Source organism: Stomoxys calcitrans, chromosome 3 (assembly GCF_963082655.1).
Source record: "Stomoxys calcitrans chromosome 3, idStoCalc2.1, whole genome shotgun sequence".
In the NCBI taxonomy this organism is placed as follows: Eukaryota; Metazoa; Arthropoda; class Insecta; order Diptera; family Muscidae; genus Stomoxys; species Stomoxys calcitrans.
This window is the reverse complement of record NC_081554.1, coordinates 41,366,584-41,385,866: the sequence shown is the minus strand read 5'-3', so window position 1 is coordinate 41,385,866 and position 19,283 is coordinate 41,366,584. Positions and strand designations below refer to the sequence as shown.

The 19,283-nt window shown below is 40.3% G+C and overlaps 1 protein-coding gene across 17 annotated transcripts in view; it reads left to right on the top strand.

The window, feature by feature from the left end:
• Positions 1-19,283, top strand: part of LOC106083694 (multidrug resistance-associated protein 1) — a 105,306-nt gene that overhangs the window by 26,039 nt on the left and 59,984 nt on the right. For 9 of the 17 annotated variants that reach the window (XM_013246866.2, XM_013246870.2, XM_059365796.1 and 6 more), the window contains exons 5-10: positions 2,341-2,478; positions 3,138-3,284; positions 6,508-6,592; positions 9,854-10,676; positions 10,737-10,890; positions 13,111-13,318. In XM_013246866.2, coding sequence (XP_013102320.1) covers positions 2,341-2,478; positions 3,138-3,284; positions 6,508-6,592; positions 9,854-10,676; positions 10,737-10,890; positions 13,111-13,318 — 1,555 coding nt within the window. Of the gene's footprint in view, positions 1-2,340; positions 2,479-2,612; positions 2,760-3,137; positions 3,285-6,507; positions 6,593-9,853; positions 10,677-10,736; positions 10,891-13,110; positions 13,319-13,835; positions 14,057-18,700; positions 18,922-19,283 lie in introns of all 17 variants that reach the window. The other 8 variants (XM_013246883.2, XM_013246864.2, XM_013246875.2 and 5 more) reach the window with 5 other exon arrangements.

The window sequence follows — 19,283 nt, the reverse complement described above, 5'->3', positions numbered from 1 at the left end:
CTACAACAGGTGCTATTCGCGAAAGATGGCGTTGTTGTTGTAGCCACATATTTGCATATGGAGGTGGCGATCCTCGCCAAGTTCCGGCGGATGATGATCCAAGAATGACATTTACTGTTAACCGTTTACGATGACATATGCTGCTAAGAATCATTAAGATCTCGAGGTTTACTTTTGGAGAGCTGCACCACATGCTCTAGATCAGTGATGGCCAAATACACATTTACTTTTGCACATTATTGTGTACGTGCACATAAGCCCATGGCGCCTGCATCTGCCGGATCGTAATTGAGCCAGAACTTCTCTGGTTTGCCGGGGGAGGTCAATTTCTTCAGGTGCAATTGGAGGCGGTCGCCCTCTAAGGACTTCCTTCACCCGGTAGCTATTTACCGCATCAGGTACCGTTTCTGCATAAATGTTGTCTAGACCCGCTTGATCTATAAGTTCTCTTTTATATCGCTGAACCTCTCGGTTTAGATCATGTAGATCCACCTTAAGGCTTCTGTTGGTGGTGGTCCCTGCGATAATAGCCCTGAAGCTATTACTTGGACAGCATGTAGTTATGTCTTTGCACAGGTAGGATCTTTGTCTCCTGATGGAGGTGGTCAACGTGAGAATTGAAGTTGCAGCCCCTTGCGGCATTCTGTTAGACCTGTATATTATTCCACGAAGAGCGGCATTCTGATAGACCTGTATATTATTCCACTGTGTGTCACATTGCTGATGAGACCACACTGGTCTCAACAAGGTTTCTTAGTCAGCTCCCCAAGTGCTGCCGGCATGTGACATGAGGACCTTGTTTCTACTTTTGACCAGGGCTGCGGAGTCTGGCCCTCGACTCCCACCCCTGGTTGGAGTCTAAGTCGGAGTATTATCTCTGGAGGGGGTGGAATGGAGAATAGGTAGAGGTTTAACAGTGCCGGAGATATCACCCCACCTTGTGGAACTCCCTGTTTCACTCTACGGTGCTTCGACTTCTTATCCCTGAATTCCACAAATGACTGGCGACCACATAGATAATTCGCGACCCAGCTTTTCAGGCCTGGCTGGAGGGGCGTGTTGGCGATGTCCTCAAATAGTTTGGCTTGGCTGACGGTGTTGAATGCCTTCGTTAGGTCCAGTGCCACGAGAACCGTCCTATCACATGGCCTGAGCTGATTGAAGCCACGGCATATGTGTGCGGTGATGGCATGCAAAGCAATTGTTGTGCTATGGAGTTTTAATGCCTCAAGCGTCTTGACTACTGGTGAGAGAAGGGAGATCGGTCTGTACGACTCCCCCCAAACTCCGGTCCTTTCTAGGTTTCAGTAGCGGGATCTTTCTGCCCATTTTCCAGACATCGGGAACTATAAGAGTGTCCAAAGTCAGGTTGAGGACAGTAGTAAAGGTACTCAATTCCGGGTAAATCCAAATTTTTCAACATCAATGTAGAGATTCCGTTGGGGGTCTAACGTCTTTGATGATGTGGCGCCACGTATGACATTCGTAACTTCGCCCACGGTAAATTGTGATGGCAGTCCATCGGCTCGGTGATAACGAATACGGCGAATGGCTCTGCTCCCCCTTGTCACTCTCGGGATGCACAATAAATTGACGGTTGAACAACCTGGCGCATCTCTTCAGATAATTCAGGGTTACTTCGCCAAAAGTGACTGAGGTCCTGTAATCCCGTCTACCGGGGTTCGAGAGTGACTTAGAAGTAGACCACAGCTTAGCTAAACCGGTGCCTAAGTTATATTGCTACAAGTGTTCCAGACACAAATTCCGCTTATGCTCGTTGACTACCCTGCTTATTTCCAAATTCAGCTCACTGATTCTGGGGTTAGTGGGGTCCATACAACGAATCCCATCACGCTTGTCTGCGAGTACCACTGCCTGCGCCGGGAAATTGGGCTGCATTTGGGTTATTCGACCGGCTGGTATAAAGCGAGCATCTGCTGCTTTAATTATGTCTCCGAATTTCCTCTCGGTAACTAGCACATCCGAGGGGGGTGGCAGTTCACTGATGCGGCGATTGGTATACTATCTGAAGCCAGCCCAATCGGCCTTCTTCTGATTGATAAACGCTCGGCACTCAGAGGTTATGAAGTCGGGTGGTCGGTCGATGGTGAGAATTATGGGGAGGTGGTCTGATCCCAAAGAGATGACGGCTTGCCAGGATACGTCACTCAGGAGATCAGGGGATGCAATGGAAATGTCTGGCGAGCTGCTGCAATATTCAATTATTTCTTTTTATTCATAATTTTTATATATTTTGTTCTATACTTCCATAATGCTATGCATTTATGTTTAATTATGTTTTTGGAGAATAACGGGATTTTTTTTTTTTTAATTTTAAAGGTCTTGAAATTATATGCCTGGGAGCCAAGTTTCGAAAAACAAGTTTTGCAGATTCGAGACAAGGAAATTGCTACCCTTAAGTCGACAGCATATCTCAATGCCAGTACATCATTCTTATGGTCCTGCGCACCATTTTTGGTAAGTTTTGTTTAACATATATCCCATAGACGTTTACTATCGTTTCAGGTGTTCAAGAAGTCAGCTGGAAATCTCAAATGATATTTACGGCACTTTAATACATTCAACTTGTTTTTTTTTTATTGAAACTAAAGGTTTCGTTAGTTACCTTTGCCACCTATGTATTGGTCAGTGATGAGAATGTGCTGACACCGACTAAAGTTTTCGTAAGCTTGGCATTGTTTGATACCATGAATTTGCCCTTGGCCACAATGCCTATGCTAATGGTGGACATAGCAGAGGTATAACAATCTATCGTATATGGTCCAAAAACCCTAAATATGCACCTACATTAAAAGGATGCCATACATAATACATGAGCCCAACATAATTACTAGAACCATAATTTCGGGCAAGAAGAGAAGGCTTTGTTCAAGACCATTATCAAAGGGTTACTGGAAAATAAAAACGTAATCATTAAAAGCCAAACAAGAATGAACATACCCATAGAGTCATGAGAAAAACAGACTTTATTAAACATCACTATTCAAGGGCTATTGGAAAGCACTCGATTTCTCTCAAACCTTTTTTTAACCATATATATAACTTTCTACATTTTATTGATGACTTTTTTTTCCAACATTTATCACATTTTAATTCTTTTCATTACTTTATTATAGGTCTCATTGGTCACATTTGCCACATATGTTTTAATTGATGAAAATAATGTACTCGATGCTACTAAAACTTTTGTCTCATTATCATTATTCAATATCTTACGTTTTCCCCTAACCATGTTGCCCATGTTGATTTCCAATTTGGTCCAAGTAAGTTTTTTTTATATGTGATTTAGAAAGGCAAGCTCCTGTTATTGTTGTGATCTTTATATTGATGAGCTACAGCCGTTGGATAACTGCTATTTCGAACATGTCTCAACATGTCTCAAACATTAATTTACACTGCAGTATTCAAGATCTGATGGCTGTAACTTCAACTTATAAGGGTCTTGTTTTGTCCTCAAATTGTTTTGTTGTGTTTTGTCTACTTATTTTGTGCTAATAACAATAAACCCCGAAAAATATCCCTTATTCCCTTTACCCCTATCGTTTGAGACTTTTTGAATAATCGTCCAAAAAAAAAATTTTTTTTTCGAAATTTAAAGACATTGATGACAACTTGCCCAACGCAATAAATCAAAAATTAATTATGTTTATAACTTTATTACCCACTACCATAGGATGTGAAGTATACCAATCTGTAGCTTGCAACTTTTGGTTGTACCTAAAACTGAAAATTGAATCCATCAGATTCAAATTTAAAATGGTCTGGGAAGTAAAGCCTAGCAGAAGTACGCAGGTTACCAGCCTTATAGCGCGTCGGTGGGGTGAGGTCTTGCCACTTTCCAACCTACAGCTGCTACTTTTAAAATTTAGATAGATAAGTTTAGAAAATAGGAGACAACAGACACTTCAAATCGATTGCTATCCTAACGACTATGCCAGCCCATCCTGTTCATCAGTTACACCTCGTTAAATTCTTAGATGAACCCAATTTGGCAAAAAGTGCGAGTTGTGATTTTTTTTATTATTTGAAGTACAAAATTTATCTGCATTTGATTTCCTTCGAGAAGTAAAAATAGTTACAACAACTAATTTGACAAGACGGTAACGGTATACCGTCTTGCAGTATAGAACACAGTAATGCAATTCAGCTTACTTTACTTACTTTAATTGGCTATGACAGAAAATTTGTTCCACTAGCCGAACGTAGAATAGCGTTCCAAGCGTCTTGACCAAGTTTCGAGATGTCTCCCACCACTTAATCTTTCCATCGGGCTTTTGGTTTTCCCTGTTTGCGTTTACCACCGTGTTTGCCTTCAAAAGACTTCTTTGCTGGAGCTTCTTCATCCATTCTTGCAACATGACCTAGCCAACGCTGCCGTTGTATTTTGATGCGTGTAACTAGTCTATCGTCGTCATACAGCTCGTGGTTCATACGTCGCCTATATTCTTCACTGGTCCATATATTTTACGAAGAATATGTCTCTCAAATAATCCAAGCACTGGTTCTGAAGCATGAATACTTGCGAAAGCAGATGAGTTTCACAAGTATCCATGCTTCAGAACCATATAACAACATGGATAGTATCAGTGTCTTGAATAGTGTAATATTCGTCTGCCAAGAGGTGGCCTTTTTTTTTAAATTGCCTACTTAGTCCAAAGTAGCATCTGTTTGCCTGTATTATTCTTCGCTTTATTTCAAAACTGTTGTCATTTGTTTCTGTTACGGCGTTGCCGAGGAGATAAAGTGATTCCCAACTTTCTCTTTCCATTTTCTTTATCTGCTCGGTTGTACAAGGCGTTTTGGGAGTTGAAATCATCTATTTCGTCTTATCTCCATTTGCTGCCAGACCCATTTTCACTGACACTCTTTCGATTCTTTCAAAGGCAGCAGTTACTACTTACGGTGACCGACCTATAATGTCGATGTCGTCGGCAAAGGCGAGTAGCATATGTGCAGTGTGAATATCTGGTCCAGTGTGGATTTACCAGGTCTAAAGCCGCCCAACTATCTCATTGTCTTTAGGTGTTAATATTTCACACAGCACGCTCGAGAGTATCTTGTATGCGATGGGGAGGAGACTTATTCCTCTGTAGTTGGCACATTCCGTCTTGTCTCCTTTCTTGTGTACGGGACATAGCATGCTGAGGTTCCAATCATCGGGTATGCGTTCTGCTAACCAGATTGCGCTGTTAAGCTGATGCATACGCCTTATCAGCGTGTCGCCTCCGGTCTTAAATAGTTCAGCAGGTAACTCGTCGGCTCCTGCTGCCTTGTTGTTCTTTAATCGGATCACTGCTACTTGGACCTCATTCTGACTAGGAGGTAAACATTCTATAACATCATCATTGATTGGTTCTGCGGTATCCTCTTCGCCGCCAACGTCGTTACCAACTAGCAGTTGGGTAAAATGTTCTTTTCATATTCTCAGCGGAAGGATGTGCCTGCACCAAAGCCATCGATTTGATGTTTAATTCTTTGGTAGCATTTCCGGACTTCGTTCTGATTCAATTTGGCTGAAATTTTACACAATGACTTCTACTGTGGTCTCTAACATTTATTCCATTGTGGTCCGAATCGGGCCATAACTTGTTCCTCCTCTTTTTCTTATTTGCATTGACGATGTCTTATTGGGTCTGACTTCAAATTCAATTTACTCATTAGCAGATGACATCACTCTATTTCATTTGACCATAGACCGAGTCAGTGAAAGATTGCCAAGATTTGCTGACCATTTTTGAGTACGGTCGAATGAACAGAGTAAATTTTGTCATTAAGACCTTTAGTGAAAAAGTTATCGTTTTGGTGCTTTAGCTATAGAGACTTTTAAACTTTTTATTAAACTACATAGTTATAAAAAGTATAATTTTACACCCACTTCAGAAATTGTCATTTGTGTTTCTACTCATTTCAAAAATGTTCTCCTTTTTCAAAATTAAATTTTAGGCCATATAACTTCCTCTATCTCATCCTTTAGTAAAATCCCATCCCAGTGTAAAACTTATCCACATTTTATTTCCTCAAAAATCCTTTTTCCTTTTTCCATATCCAAAAATATAAAATTTTGCATTGCAGCACTTATCCGCATAAAACTCCCTAAACATCCCTAAACCTAACCCCTAATCCACATTCAAAAATTTAAAATTCCGCATTGCAACATTTATTCACCTTAGTGTTCCTAAAACATCCTCAACCTTATCCCCCTAATCCACATCCAACAATTTGCAATTTCGCTTGTAGCAGTTTTGGCGCCAAATCGTTTATATTCTTTTGTAGTAAAGTGATTCCGATTTGAATTTTAACACATGGTTTATAAAGTCATTTCTTAAATTCATAAAAAAATAATAAACGATTTCGCTGCTAAACTTGTTTTTTGTTTTTTTTAAATACAATGCATGTTTGTCTTCTGTTTTTGTATTTAAATGTTTTATGCCTATTTTGTTTATCGACTAATATGTTCTTTTTTTTCTCTCATCGTGTTTTGCTTAGACACAAGTCTCTGTCAATCGTATAAACAAATTTATGAACAGCGAGGAATTGGATCCCAATAATGTACAACATGATCCCAAAAAACGTAAGTGAAATTACTTAGAAAAATTAGTGAGAAAAAAAGTCGCATTTCATTTTCTTTAATGTTGTAAATTAAACCACAGCATTAAGACTTCTAATCGCATAATACAAAAACGGAATTCTAAAAGCTCACGAGGCTCGTTGTCTATTAAAAATTCTTTTGAATTGTTATCAGTATGCTGCGGCACATATTTTTTTGGGGTTAATGGGGTTAAATCTTATGTTAGGTTAGGTTGAAAAGATGATGCAGATATTAATCCACCCCATGCCACTATGCACATACACCTAAGCGAGTAATCGGCTTGTTGTGCGCTCTAAATACAAAAAAAAGTAACCTCGAAAAAGAAAATCTAAGTTAGGAATTCCGTGCTACTTACAAAATCCTTAATTGTTTTCCATGCCACTTCCCTAATTTGGTTCATGTCTGGTATAGTGTCCCCACCTAAGTGCCGGTATCTGTTAGACGCGAAAGCCGGGTAATGACAAAGGAAATGCTCCAACGTCTCATCGTCTTCCCCGCATGCCCTATACATGCTATCACCGATCGCACCGAGTTTTACATAAGTGAGCTCGTAGTTCTATGTGTTCCGTCATGGTACTGATCTCCTTTTTACTTCCTTTCACTAATAGTCTCGTCTTCTCACGATCTAGATCCCCCAATAGGATTTTCACCGTCCTACCGACCGTTTCGCTGTTCCACAGTGTTGCATTCGCATTCGTCGCCCACGCCCTTAACTCGGACTGCTTCAACCCGAAAGGCTTCGCATTAACCAAATTTATTGACGGCAGTCCCGTTGCCTTCACCGCCAAATCATCAGCCCTTTCATTCCCTTTTACTCCGTTATGGCCCGGCACCCAAACGATGCTGATTTTGCCATCCTCAGCGAAGGCGTTAATCTCTTTCTTACACTGCAAGACCTTATGGCAAATTAATGTCCGTAAAGATGTTCACCCTCGACGTCTTCGCGTGAGCACCACACCACTTCACGCATTCCCTCATCGCCAGCATCTCCGCCTGCAGGACCGTATTATGGTCAGGCAGTTAAAACAGATCTCAGTCCTTCAATGTAGACCCCCAGGATTACTCTGTACTCTCGCTTTGATCCATTCGTGTAACATGATCTTGCAGATGGCAATACTAGGGTTCCGTCAATTCAAAGTTGTGCCGCTGGCAGCAGTGCCTCGCACTCGACAAGGTTCATCTCATCCGATCGGAAACCTTTTCCCTTCCTTCCAGGTTTCCTATCGTCACCTCGATTATACCGCCATGGTATGAGCTGCTCCCATCGCCTTAAGTCTCATAGCCGCAGTGGCTGCCTCATACATAATCTGTATGTCAATAGGTCGGATAACTATAAAAGTCTCCAGTGCCCTAGTGGGCGTGATCCTCATCGCTTCGCCTATGCCAAGACTACATGTTCTCTGAACCTGTTGTATGATCCTTATGTTACACTTTTTTCCCATAGCAATCCACCAAACTACTGAGGCCTAAGGAAGTATTGGTCTTATCACGCTCCTGTAAAGCCAGTGGACTATCCTCGGATTCAGGCGCCATTCCAAGCATACGGCTCGTCTACATAGAGCCCAACATCTCAGTACGCTTCTGAATGTGACACTTCCAATTCAGTTTCCTGTCCAAGATCACACAATCGTCTTATTAAGGAAACGTGGTGCGTTAAATTGGCCCACCTTTGTCTTCCTCGTGAACAGGCAAATTTCAGTCTTCTCTGGGTTAACATGGAGACCTCTGGGTCTAGCCCAGACATATGCCATATGCAAGACCCTTTTGGCCCTTCTGCATAGCTCGTTCGGATCCTTACCCCTAAGAAGTATTATAACATCGTCTGCCCAGCAGACGGGTTCAAATCCCTCCTCAGTCAGCATTCGCAATAGGTCATTTATGGTGGGCACCCATTGGAGTGGCGATAAAATGGCCCCCTGTGGCGTGCCTTGTACCACTTTCGCCCTTATATTAATGCCATGGGACACACAATTTATACACCCGTTCCTTAGCACATGGTTTATCCAGTCTTTAAGGACCGGGTCCACCTGGTACTGGTCTAAGAATTGTATCAGTGTGTCGGTCCGCACATTGTTAAAAGCCCCTTCGATGTCAATGCATACCGCCAGGGTGTACGTTTTGGCATCGAAGGTTTCTTCTATTTTATGCATAACATCGTGCAGAGCAGTCTCCATCGACCTTCCCTTGACATAGGCATGTTGTTTGTATTTGAGCACTTCGCTGGATGTTCTACTCTTTTTTATGGTGTCCACAATACGTTCCATGGCTTTGAGTAGAAAGGACGTAAGGCTTATAGGCCTTTGGTGTTGTATAACTTGCCTTGCCGGGCTTGGACATAAATACCACCCTTGCCTTCTGCCAGGCTTTCGGAGTACATGCAAGTCCTAGGCACGCTGTGAACATAGTTGCCAGATGAGGCGCCACACAGTCTGCCTCTTTCTGTAGTAACGCCGGAAATATTCCATCAGGTCGGGGTGACATAAATGGTTTAAAGCTCCTCAAGGATTCCTTTATCATTAATTCCGTAATTATAAACCTTCGAACAACATCATTATTCCAAGATTCCGGTGTCTCCGTGAGCTTCTTCGTATCCTGTGGAAAATGCGTTTTCATCAAAAGCCTCAACATGTCCGAATTTTGTCCAGTTGACTTTCAACTTATTCTGGAAGCTTATCGCATTCGGCGCTGGCCTTGCTATTCTAAACCTAATGCAGCGATGGTCAGAGAAAGAGTGTTCCATGGAGACCCTCCAATCACTAACCTCATCGATTAGATTTTCTGAACATATCGTCACATCTAATACCTCCTCTCTAATTCTATTAACAAAGGTAGCGGTGTTACCAATTTTTACCACCGGCTCTTACACAAATACTAAGTGCCTATGATGCTCGATATCACAAGGCTAGTTTCTGGTGACTTTAAATATCCAATGGCGGTCACCATGTTCCCGCGGCGATTTTCGTATAGACCGGAACGAGCTTGCTTATCTACAGCAGCTTGACGAGGAACGCCACCTCTACATGAAAATGTGACTACAACAACAACGAAGAACTCCACACAGATTGGAGCTCAAAATTCCAGCGTGTGTGATGCTCATAGTTATCTTTCTATGAAATAGACAAAAACGAAAACAAAAGCATTCATCGATACCGCCTTTACTTACTTAATTTTAAAAATGTCTATATATAACCTGCTTATCATTGTATAGTAATACATTTTTAATACTCCTTTTTTGTATTCCAGCTAATCCCCTGTCCATTGAAAATGGTTCCTTCTCATGGGGCGATGGTGATATTACTCTAAAGAATATCAATATGCAAGTAAAGAAAAATACCCTTTGTGCTATTGTCGGAACAGTGGGTTCTGGCAAATCGTCTGTGGTGCAAGCCTATCTTGGAGAAATGGAGAAAATTTCCGGCAGTGTCAATACAGTGGGCACCATTGCCTATGTGCCACAACAAGCTTGGATTCAAAATTCTACACTGCGTGATAATATTTTGTTTGGACGACCATATGATCGCAAACGTTACAATCGTGTCATTGATGCTTGTGCTTTACGTCCCGACATTGAGATGCTTTCGGCTGGAGATCAAACGGAAATTGGTGAAAAGGGTATTAATTTGTCGGGTGGTCAGAAACAGCGTATTTCAATGGCTCGCGCCGTATACAGTGATGCGGACCTGTATTTCTTGGATGATCCTTTGAGTGCTGTAGATGCACATGTGGGTAAACACATGTTCGAAGAAGTTATTGGACCCAAAGGGCTATTGGCCAAAAAGACCAGAGTTTTAGTTACTCATGGCATTACGTTCTTGCCACAAACTGATAACATCTATGTCATGAAATTGGGAGAAATTAGTGAAAGCGGTACTTATCAGCATTTGCTGAATAAGAAAGGAGATTTCTCCGATTTTCTGTTGCAACATTTGCAAGAAGGTAGCGAAGAATTGGAAGAGTTGGATGTCATTAAGCAACAATTGGAGGGTACTTTACAATCCGATGAATTGAAGAACAAATTCCGCAAGGCAATTACTTTGGCTAAACAGGAAAGTTTATCTGATTCTGTGTAAGTAGTATGGAAAACAAAATATTGAAATGTTTGTGATAGCTTAATATACTCTTTTAGTTCGGTGCGTTCGTTTGAAAGTGGAAATAGCAGTCTGAGACGACGCAGAAGAATGGATTCACAGACATCCGTTACTTCGGTGGCATCTAAAAAGGATTTACAACTTGAGGAGCAAGGCAAACTGATTGAAACGGAAAAATCTCAAACCGGTGGGGTAAGTAGACTTTTATTATTTTAATACTTATTTATATAAGGTGGGGGGAGAGGGGGTCGCTGGCCGTAGCTAATTTCGTCGTTACATTTCTAATACATATATCGAAATTTGGATTTGGGATTCTTTGAAAAGTTTCTATTTCTAATTGTCCTGACATATAAAAGACCGCGGCGGTATGTCTCTTCCGAATAGCTTTCGAATGAATAAAGCTATCGGTTTTAAACTTTACGCAGATACTTCTTACTGGTGAAGTGCGGCCCAATTTCATGGCGCAAGCAGTGGTACTCGGAGACGAGCCTGTTGGGGTTCGTTGCACGGACCCCATTAACCCCAGAATCAGCGAGCTGAATTTGAAAATAAAAGGGGTAGTCAACGAACATAAGCAACATTTGTGGCTGAAACACTTAGAGCAATGTAACATAGGTACCAGTTTAGGCAAGCTGTGGTCTACTGTTAAACCACTCTCTCTTTCGGCAATGTAACTGTGACTGACCCGAAGAGATGTGCCATGTTGTTCAACCGTCAATTTATTGTGCATCCAGTGAGGGACAAGGTTAAGAGGAGGAGTCACTCGGCGAATCCATGGCCTCCCTTACAATATACCATGGACGAAGTTACGTATGTCGTCCGTGGCGCCAAATCATCCAAGACGTTGGGCCCTGATGGAATCTCTACACTGATGCTAAAGAATCTAGATCTACCTGGAGTCGAGTACCTTATGACTGTTCTCAACCTGTCTATGAACACTCTTATAGTTCCCGATTTCCGAAAGATGGGCAAAGTGATCCCTCTACTGAAGCCTGGAAAGAGCTCGAGTAAGGGGGAGCCGTGCAGACCAATCGCCCTTTTCTCACCAGTAGCCAAGACGCTGGAGGGACTACTTCTTCCGAGCCTCGTTGGAGAATTTCCATCTGACGAGCATCAACATGGATTTCGAAGACTCCATAGCACAACAACTGATTTGCATAACATCACCGTACACATTTGCCTTGGCTTTAGTCAGCCCAGGCCATGAGATGGGACGGGCCTTATTTTATCGAAGGTATTCGACAAGGTCAGCAATTCTAAACAATTTGAGGACATCGCGTAGCGTAGAGTGAAACAGGGAGTTCTCCAAGCCGGGGAACTGTGCCGGCAGCACTTGGGGTGCTGTCAAAGAAACCTTGTTGACCACGTATAAAGCAAGTGGCTGGTCTACGGTAAGTTATGCAGCGCTAATTCGGTCTCGTCAGTTATGTAACACGCAGTGGAATAATATTCAGATCTGTCAGAATGGGCTCTTCGAACAGTGATAGGCTGTCTCTTCATTTTTCACGCGCACAACCTCCATCAAGATACAAGAGGCCCTACCCGTGGGAAGGCATAGCTACATGCTGTCTAATCCATACCTAAGCAGGGTCCATCCAAATCATCATCTTGTGGATAATAGGAAGCCTTAAGGTGGATCTACATGATCTAGAGCGAGTGGTTCAGCGCTACAAGAGAGAACCATCCTACCCGGCAGATGCAGCTCAACTCCTACAGAGCAAAGATTAATGCCTATGTACAGGTTGTGTGTCCCGATTGTGACCTGGGACCACATGACACATGTCGCTTATTTAACTGCCCGGTCTCGGCCCACCATACTCGCCGAGATCCTTGATATGGATATTCAACAGAACCAAGCAGATTTTTGCAAGAGCCGGTGCCGCCCGTCCTTTAACTGAAACTTTCCGCTCGATACCTCTGATTGTCCGCGACTTCTGTTGCAGCTACTCCGTATGGAGCATTCCACTATCCGCAACCTGTGGTCTCGCCCGGTAGCTCGCATCTAAGCTTCTCGTGACAGCACTGATCACCACACAGATCGGACCTTAATGAACATAGATATAGCCAATCACATATAAATTGAATTGGTAATCCAATCTATATACGTTTTCCCACTCTCGGTACCGCTGATTGGCCGCGACTGCCGTTGCAGTTACTCCGTATGGAGCATTCCACTATCCGCAACCTGTGGACACGCTCGGTAGCTTGCAGCTAAGCTTCTCGTGACAGCAAGGAACAATAGCCAACCACAAATAGACTGAATTCGTAATCCAATCTATTAACGTTTTTCATAGAATCTATTATTATGGATACCCAGGGCTTGTAGGCCCAAATGCGTTTTTTTTCTTTTTTTTGTTTTATATTCAAAAACTTTTAAAACTATAAAAAAAACATTGTCGTTTTCGTTTTCAGGTCGACTTTGCCGTTTATAAACATTACATTAAAAGTGTTGGCATTTTCCTATCTATGGCCACCTTGATTTTAAATTTTGTATTCCAAGCATTCCAAATTGGATCAAATATTTGGTTGACTAAGTGGTCCAACGATAAAAACGTGGCCAACGATACTAGCTTGCGTGACATGTATTTGGGCGTTTATGGTGCCTTTGGTTTCGGACAGGGTAAGTGATACTGGTTTTCCAATAGACCTCTAATTTAATGTTTTGTCCTAAAAATCGTCTCATAAATGTTGGGTTAAGGGTTTTATTTGTTAATGCTTTTGAGTTTGGCTTTTGGTTTTGAGTTACATGTTTTGATTTACTACAATTATTATTTTTTATCGCATCTACAATGCTTGTGTATTTTTGTTGTCTATCCCTCGTTTGAGTAAACAAAATTTTGCATGTTTTATCTTTTTTTTTTGTTCTCTCTGCATGTTTTCTGCTACATACTTGAGAAATTTTTCGGCTTAAGTTGTCCATGTTTTGCATGTTTCTAGATTCTGCTTGTATTTTGAATTGGTACAAATTTGAGACTAAAAATATTTAGCACAGCAATGATAATATACTACCTTCACAACAACCACACAAATTGAAACCATTACCATATAATCTAAATATCTACTACTTATGTTACTTACCTTTTCTCCTATCCCTTTTAACCTATAATACTATATATCCTTCATCTGATTCTGATTAGTTGCAACCAGTTTCTTTTCAACACTTGCCATTAGCTTGGGCTGCGTCTACTGTTCTAGAGAAATGCACGCGGTTATGTTAAATTATGTTTTTCGTTGGCCCATGGAATTATTTGATATAACACCATTGGGCAGAATTGTAAATCGCTTCGCCAAAGATATGGACACGGTTGATAATGTTTTGCCACTGAACATACGCGTTGTTCTGATGCAAGCATATGCGGTAAATTTTTTTCAAATTATTCTTCTAGTTTTTCATACATATATATATATTTTTTTTTTAATTGGTATCATTCATTCATTGGATTCATACAATCGCGTGCTTTTGTAACATATATTGTTGACTATGTGTGCAATTAATCGAAATTCATTTAAAAAACGTATGCTCGAAAAAAAGCATATATAGCAATGGCGTTGTAAGAAAAAAGTGCTCCTAATGCATTTTCCTAATATGGGGATAGTCCCTCTCCTCCCCAAATTTTTTTACACTAATTTTCTTTCTCTTACCACCTTTTTCGAATTTCCTTCACATCTTTATTTCGTAATACCTTAGGAAATTTTATCTTAAAGTTTAAACCTATTTGTAACCCATTAATCAAATAGTTGTCAAATTGACCCTATTGGTTCATAAAGGTGAATCAAGACGCAGATGTTATCAGATCAAGCGTAAATGCTTAAGAAAGAACAAGTTTCTTTTGTGAACGAAACGTTCGAAATTGTCTTCAGGCATCTACATTGTGATAACGTTTAGTGTAGATTTTTTTTAAATTACCAAAGTTTTTGTGTACTTCTGAGAGTCGATCCTGTGTTCCATCCATCCCATGACGGATGAATGGAACGCCTCACAACACACATTCATATGTTTTAAAAGTCATTTAATCTTAAGGTTTTGTAGGGAAGATGTTCATAGCGGTCAGTATATGAAATACGTACGTTGTCAATATTTTCAACAACGCTTGTATATGATGGCGCCATTGATGTATGATTTTGCAAAGTCATTTTTGTTTCTAGTGTGGGCGACAGAGGTATTGGAAGTATCCTGTCTCGAACCAAACCTGTTGTGAGTTTTGTAAAGACTGGGTAAAGTATTGTAATTATTTCTACATTCATTGTATAGACAATTGGTTTTGTCATACCCAACCAGCATGTGCCTATTCATGCTAACCAGCACTTGCTTTCTGTTATATACTATTAAGGTTCGGATCTGCTCCAGAGCAATATTTTTAGGTTATTGATGTTGTCCTATGTAGATTTTGTATTGCATATTGTGTTAATTTGTAGCTCCAGATCGGTTAATTGCGCAACAAAAAATATAGATCAATTTATATATAAAGGCAGATAGTTTCAAGTTTACTCTTAACAGGTTGATTCAATTTTAGGCTAGGATATGTACCCAACATACCTTATCCCTCAACATTTATTTTTTTGTTTCAATTTTTATAAGTTATTGTAAATATGCACTTTATTTAATTAAAAATTAACAAAAGTTCACCTTCACCCTCGTCCTGTTGCTCTGCACATTTTGCTTTAAAATTACTAAAATTATTTTATTATTCACTAAATGATAGCTAAAAAAAAAGGAAATTACGTGGAACTAGGTGGAATGCAAATTTGGCTGCGAATGTCCTTAAAAGGAATAGCAGAAAGACTTCATAGTCATCTCAATGAGTGCTATCCGATTGAAGTCTTTAGCCCAATTATAGGGGACCTGTGTGTTAAAGCATAGACCGAATTTTGCACAACAACTTCTTAACATACGTGCCAAAATGTAAAGCGATCTCAAGATTTCACTTCTTGAACCTCTATAGGGCTATATTGTACTGCGACGTTCTCTATGACATCAAACAGATATGCCGAGTATGGTCCGAATGACACAGCTGCCATATAAACCGATCTCCCGATAATACTTTGAGCCTTTGGAGGATACAATTCTTATCCAATTGTCTGAAATTTAGCACAATGACTTCTTCTATAACTTCTAACATACGTCCCAAGTATGGCCAGATTCGATCTAGAACCTTATAAAGCTCCCATGTAAACCGATCTGCCGATTGAACTTCTTAAGCCCCTATAGGGCGCAATTCTTAACCGATTTGGCTGAAACTTTGCAAAATAACTTCGTAAAATACATAATTGATTGAGTTGGGCATCTTGGAATTTAGATTATCCTCATAGGGGAAATATCTTGGTTTCATTATGGAACACCGTCTGAATTGTAAAACATAACATGATCTCTTTTTAAAGGCCTGCAGTTCCTTCGTCCTACTTCGGTCCACGTCAAGCAAAAGTGTTTTGACAGTTCGGCATCCATGTACAGTTTCCAACCTCTTCTCTCTACTGATTCGCTTGTAGTGGAGGAGCTCTTCCTGGCATATTCGTCCGTCTTCTCATTTGCGGAACACCATTGCGTCTGGGAATCTAATTTAGTTCTATGTCATAAGCCGGAGTTTATTCAGGGATTCTTAACAATCCGCCATGCAATTCCACCTTACTGACCTCGAATCCGATAACCTAAGGGCCGTTATAGTATCCACATAAATCCAGGATTTTTAATGCCGTAAATCCATTCCCAAGTTTTCATTTGCGGCTTTGAAAGTGCCCCAGACCTAAGCCTGAAACACCGTACACTAATACGGCATTCTCACCGATATACCGTCTCTGAGTCCATCTTGGAGCTATCTTTCTCTTCTATCGGTCTCATCCACAGCATCCGTCCCCACTCCTCTCTTTCGGGTAAGCATATCCTGAAGATCCTATCTCGTATGGGTTCGGATGCCATGCAGTCTGAGACACTCCTCAGTCTGTCCATCCATTCCATTGTAACCAAAATAGAACCATGGCCTAAACCGTACTCCTTCAGCATGCCAAGTACCCTCAGATTCCGATTCCGACGAAGCCATTCTTTACACCTTTTAAAATTTACTAGTGCTAGTTCCCTTTTCCGCTCCTTTCACCACTCCAATGCCCAATTTTTCATCACTGATCCCACAATACCGGTGTTCAACCATTAATTCATCTTTGGGCTAACTCCGCACTTTGGAATTATTACCGGAGACGAGAAAAGGTGTCCCTTCAGTATATAAATAGAGAAATGTGAGGGTGGTCACCAAGGATTAAGCAAATTCTGCTCCCAGAGAAGATAACGCCTATTATATAGTGGAGGTGAGAAGGACTGTTGCATTATGAAGTGCTTAAGAAGAACTGGAGGCTAAGAGAGACATCTTCACATACCAACAGAAAAGACATTACACCAAATAAGTTCAAGAGATCTTTCTTTACGACTAGGCCAAGCCCCCCATAAGACCTGCGTTCATCCAGCAACTCATCTTCGGGCTAACTCACCATTTCCTATCGAACATTCTCCTGCAGGAGTAGAAGGGGCATCGCTTTTCAGCTTATATCCTCCGTATTCCTACAAGATATTCCGTAGATTCAGTTCATTTGAATATTACAATATAATTATCATCGACCTCCCCCTGGCTGCCTGGAAAGTGCGTCTCCCTTATTAGTTCCACCGTCTCCTGGTTGCTCTCGGTGTAAGTTCCCTCTTCCCTACTCAGAGGGCTTGGAGTGCTTAGATCCTTAGAGAGCATTTAAAGCAATCTATATGGCTCGCAAGAATCGGAGGGCACGATTCTCCACAAAATCTCGCCCAAAAACTCCTCTTTGCTATCCTTCGTTCTTGAGCCTGCCCGAAATTCTCTAGGCATATTTTGAGAATCACTCGCAGTTTTTCAAGCAGAGATATTTGCCATACTCGAGACACTACGGATCTTAGCACAGGAATATCGCTTAGAATTTCCAGAAAACGATCTACTATGTAGATAGTCAAGTAGCTCCAAGATGCTGAGATCAAACGCGACAAATTTATAGTATTGAGCGATTTTCGAAAAGAAATATGGGATTTAGAATGCAGTATTAAACTGTGGTTGATATATGCGATGGACAATAGAATTTATACAAATTACACAGATTAGAGCAGCGATGGATGCAACAAGATCCCAATCATTACCATTTTTGGGCACTTTTAAAGGTATATCATCCATCATCTAAAATACTCGCATAGGGTGATAAATGGAATACACATCATCACATACAGGGAATTGCATACATCGGCTAGGCTCTTGGGGTGAATATGTCAATAATGAGAACGGAACTCACATAGAAAGACTTGATAGTCAGCAGATATAACTGTGTATTCAGATCACAGACATTCAGTTGGCATACATCAGATTACTGGTACTGTGTCAATGCCCGCCGGGGATACGGAAAAAGACACCGATTTCTGAGGTATCTCTAATTCTAGATCTGTGATCTCTAAATACATGTGAATTAACAAACACCGCTAGGTTTCTGTCTAGGCCTGAAGACATTCTCTTAAATGCCAGGAGCGGCGTGATGCTTGCTTGCGCATCCTTAACCTGACCTAATCAAATAACCAAAGGTTTGATCTTGTTCGACAGAAAAATAGATGCTCCTGCGTTAAATAGAAGTTGTAATGAATGTTTGATCCACAATAGAGGTGTTTGATCCACAATTGGGATGATTATTGCAATTTTTCTTCATCTTAAGCTATCATTTGGTGAACTAATAATGTATATCACACAACAATTTGAAAACAAAATTCAATTTCCTATTAATTAAGTGTAAATTTTATATATAATATAAATTTTTCAATAATGCATTATTGTTTCGTCATAGCTTTTAACAATAGTAAGAAAGAAATGAATGCTAAAGATATATTTTATGTTTTACTAAACTTTGGTACACACTATTTCGCATCTGTATTTTTTGCAATAATTGAAACTAAAAAAAATACAATACAACAACATAAAAAATCTACCTCTCTGTTCTTCTTTCCTTATAGTTATAGTTCATTTTGTCTTTTCGTTAACATTGGCCATTGGTTGCATTTACTGTTCAAAATTTTTACATGAACAATTATTAAACAGTATCATGCGTTGGCCTATGGAGCTCTTTGACATCACACCATTGGGTAGAATTGTAAATCGTTTCGCCAAAGACATTGATACCATTGACATAGTTTTACCATTGAATTGGCGCTTTGTCATAAGTCAGGCATTTGCGGTAATTAAAAAACAAAAACAACAAACTATACAATTTAACACTAAAACACCTTTTAAAAATATCTATCTATAAAAGTATAACATATCATTCATTAATTGTTATTTTAAGATTTTTTGTTTGTGCTTTTGAGTAATTCAAAGGTATTAAATACACCTCACATCTCGACACATAGATCCGCTATAAATATCATTTGCCTTGTACGTTTAGTAGTTTTTTTTTTTAATGTTTAACTAGCACTCTTCAGTTTTCTTTTTAATATTTTCAAAAAAGTATACAGCATTGGCACAGTTGATTTGCAAGCAAAATAAATAAATATATCACAACTCTAACGCAAAACTTTAGTAATTCGAACATTTTTAATA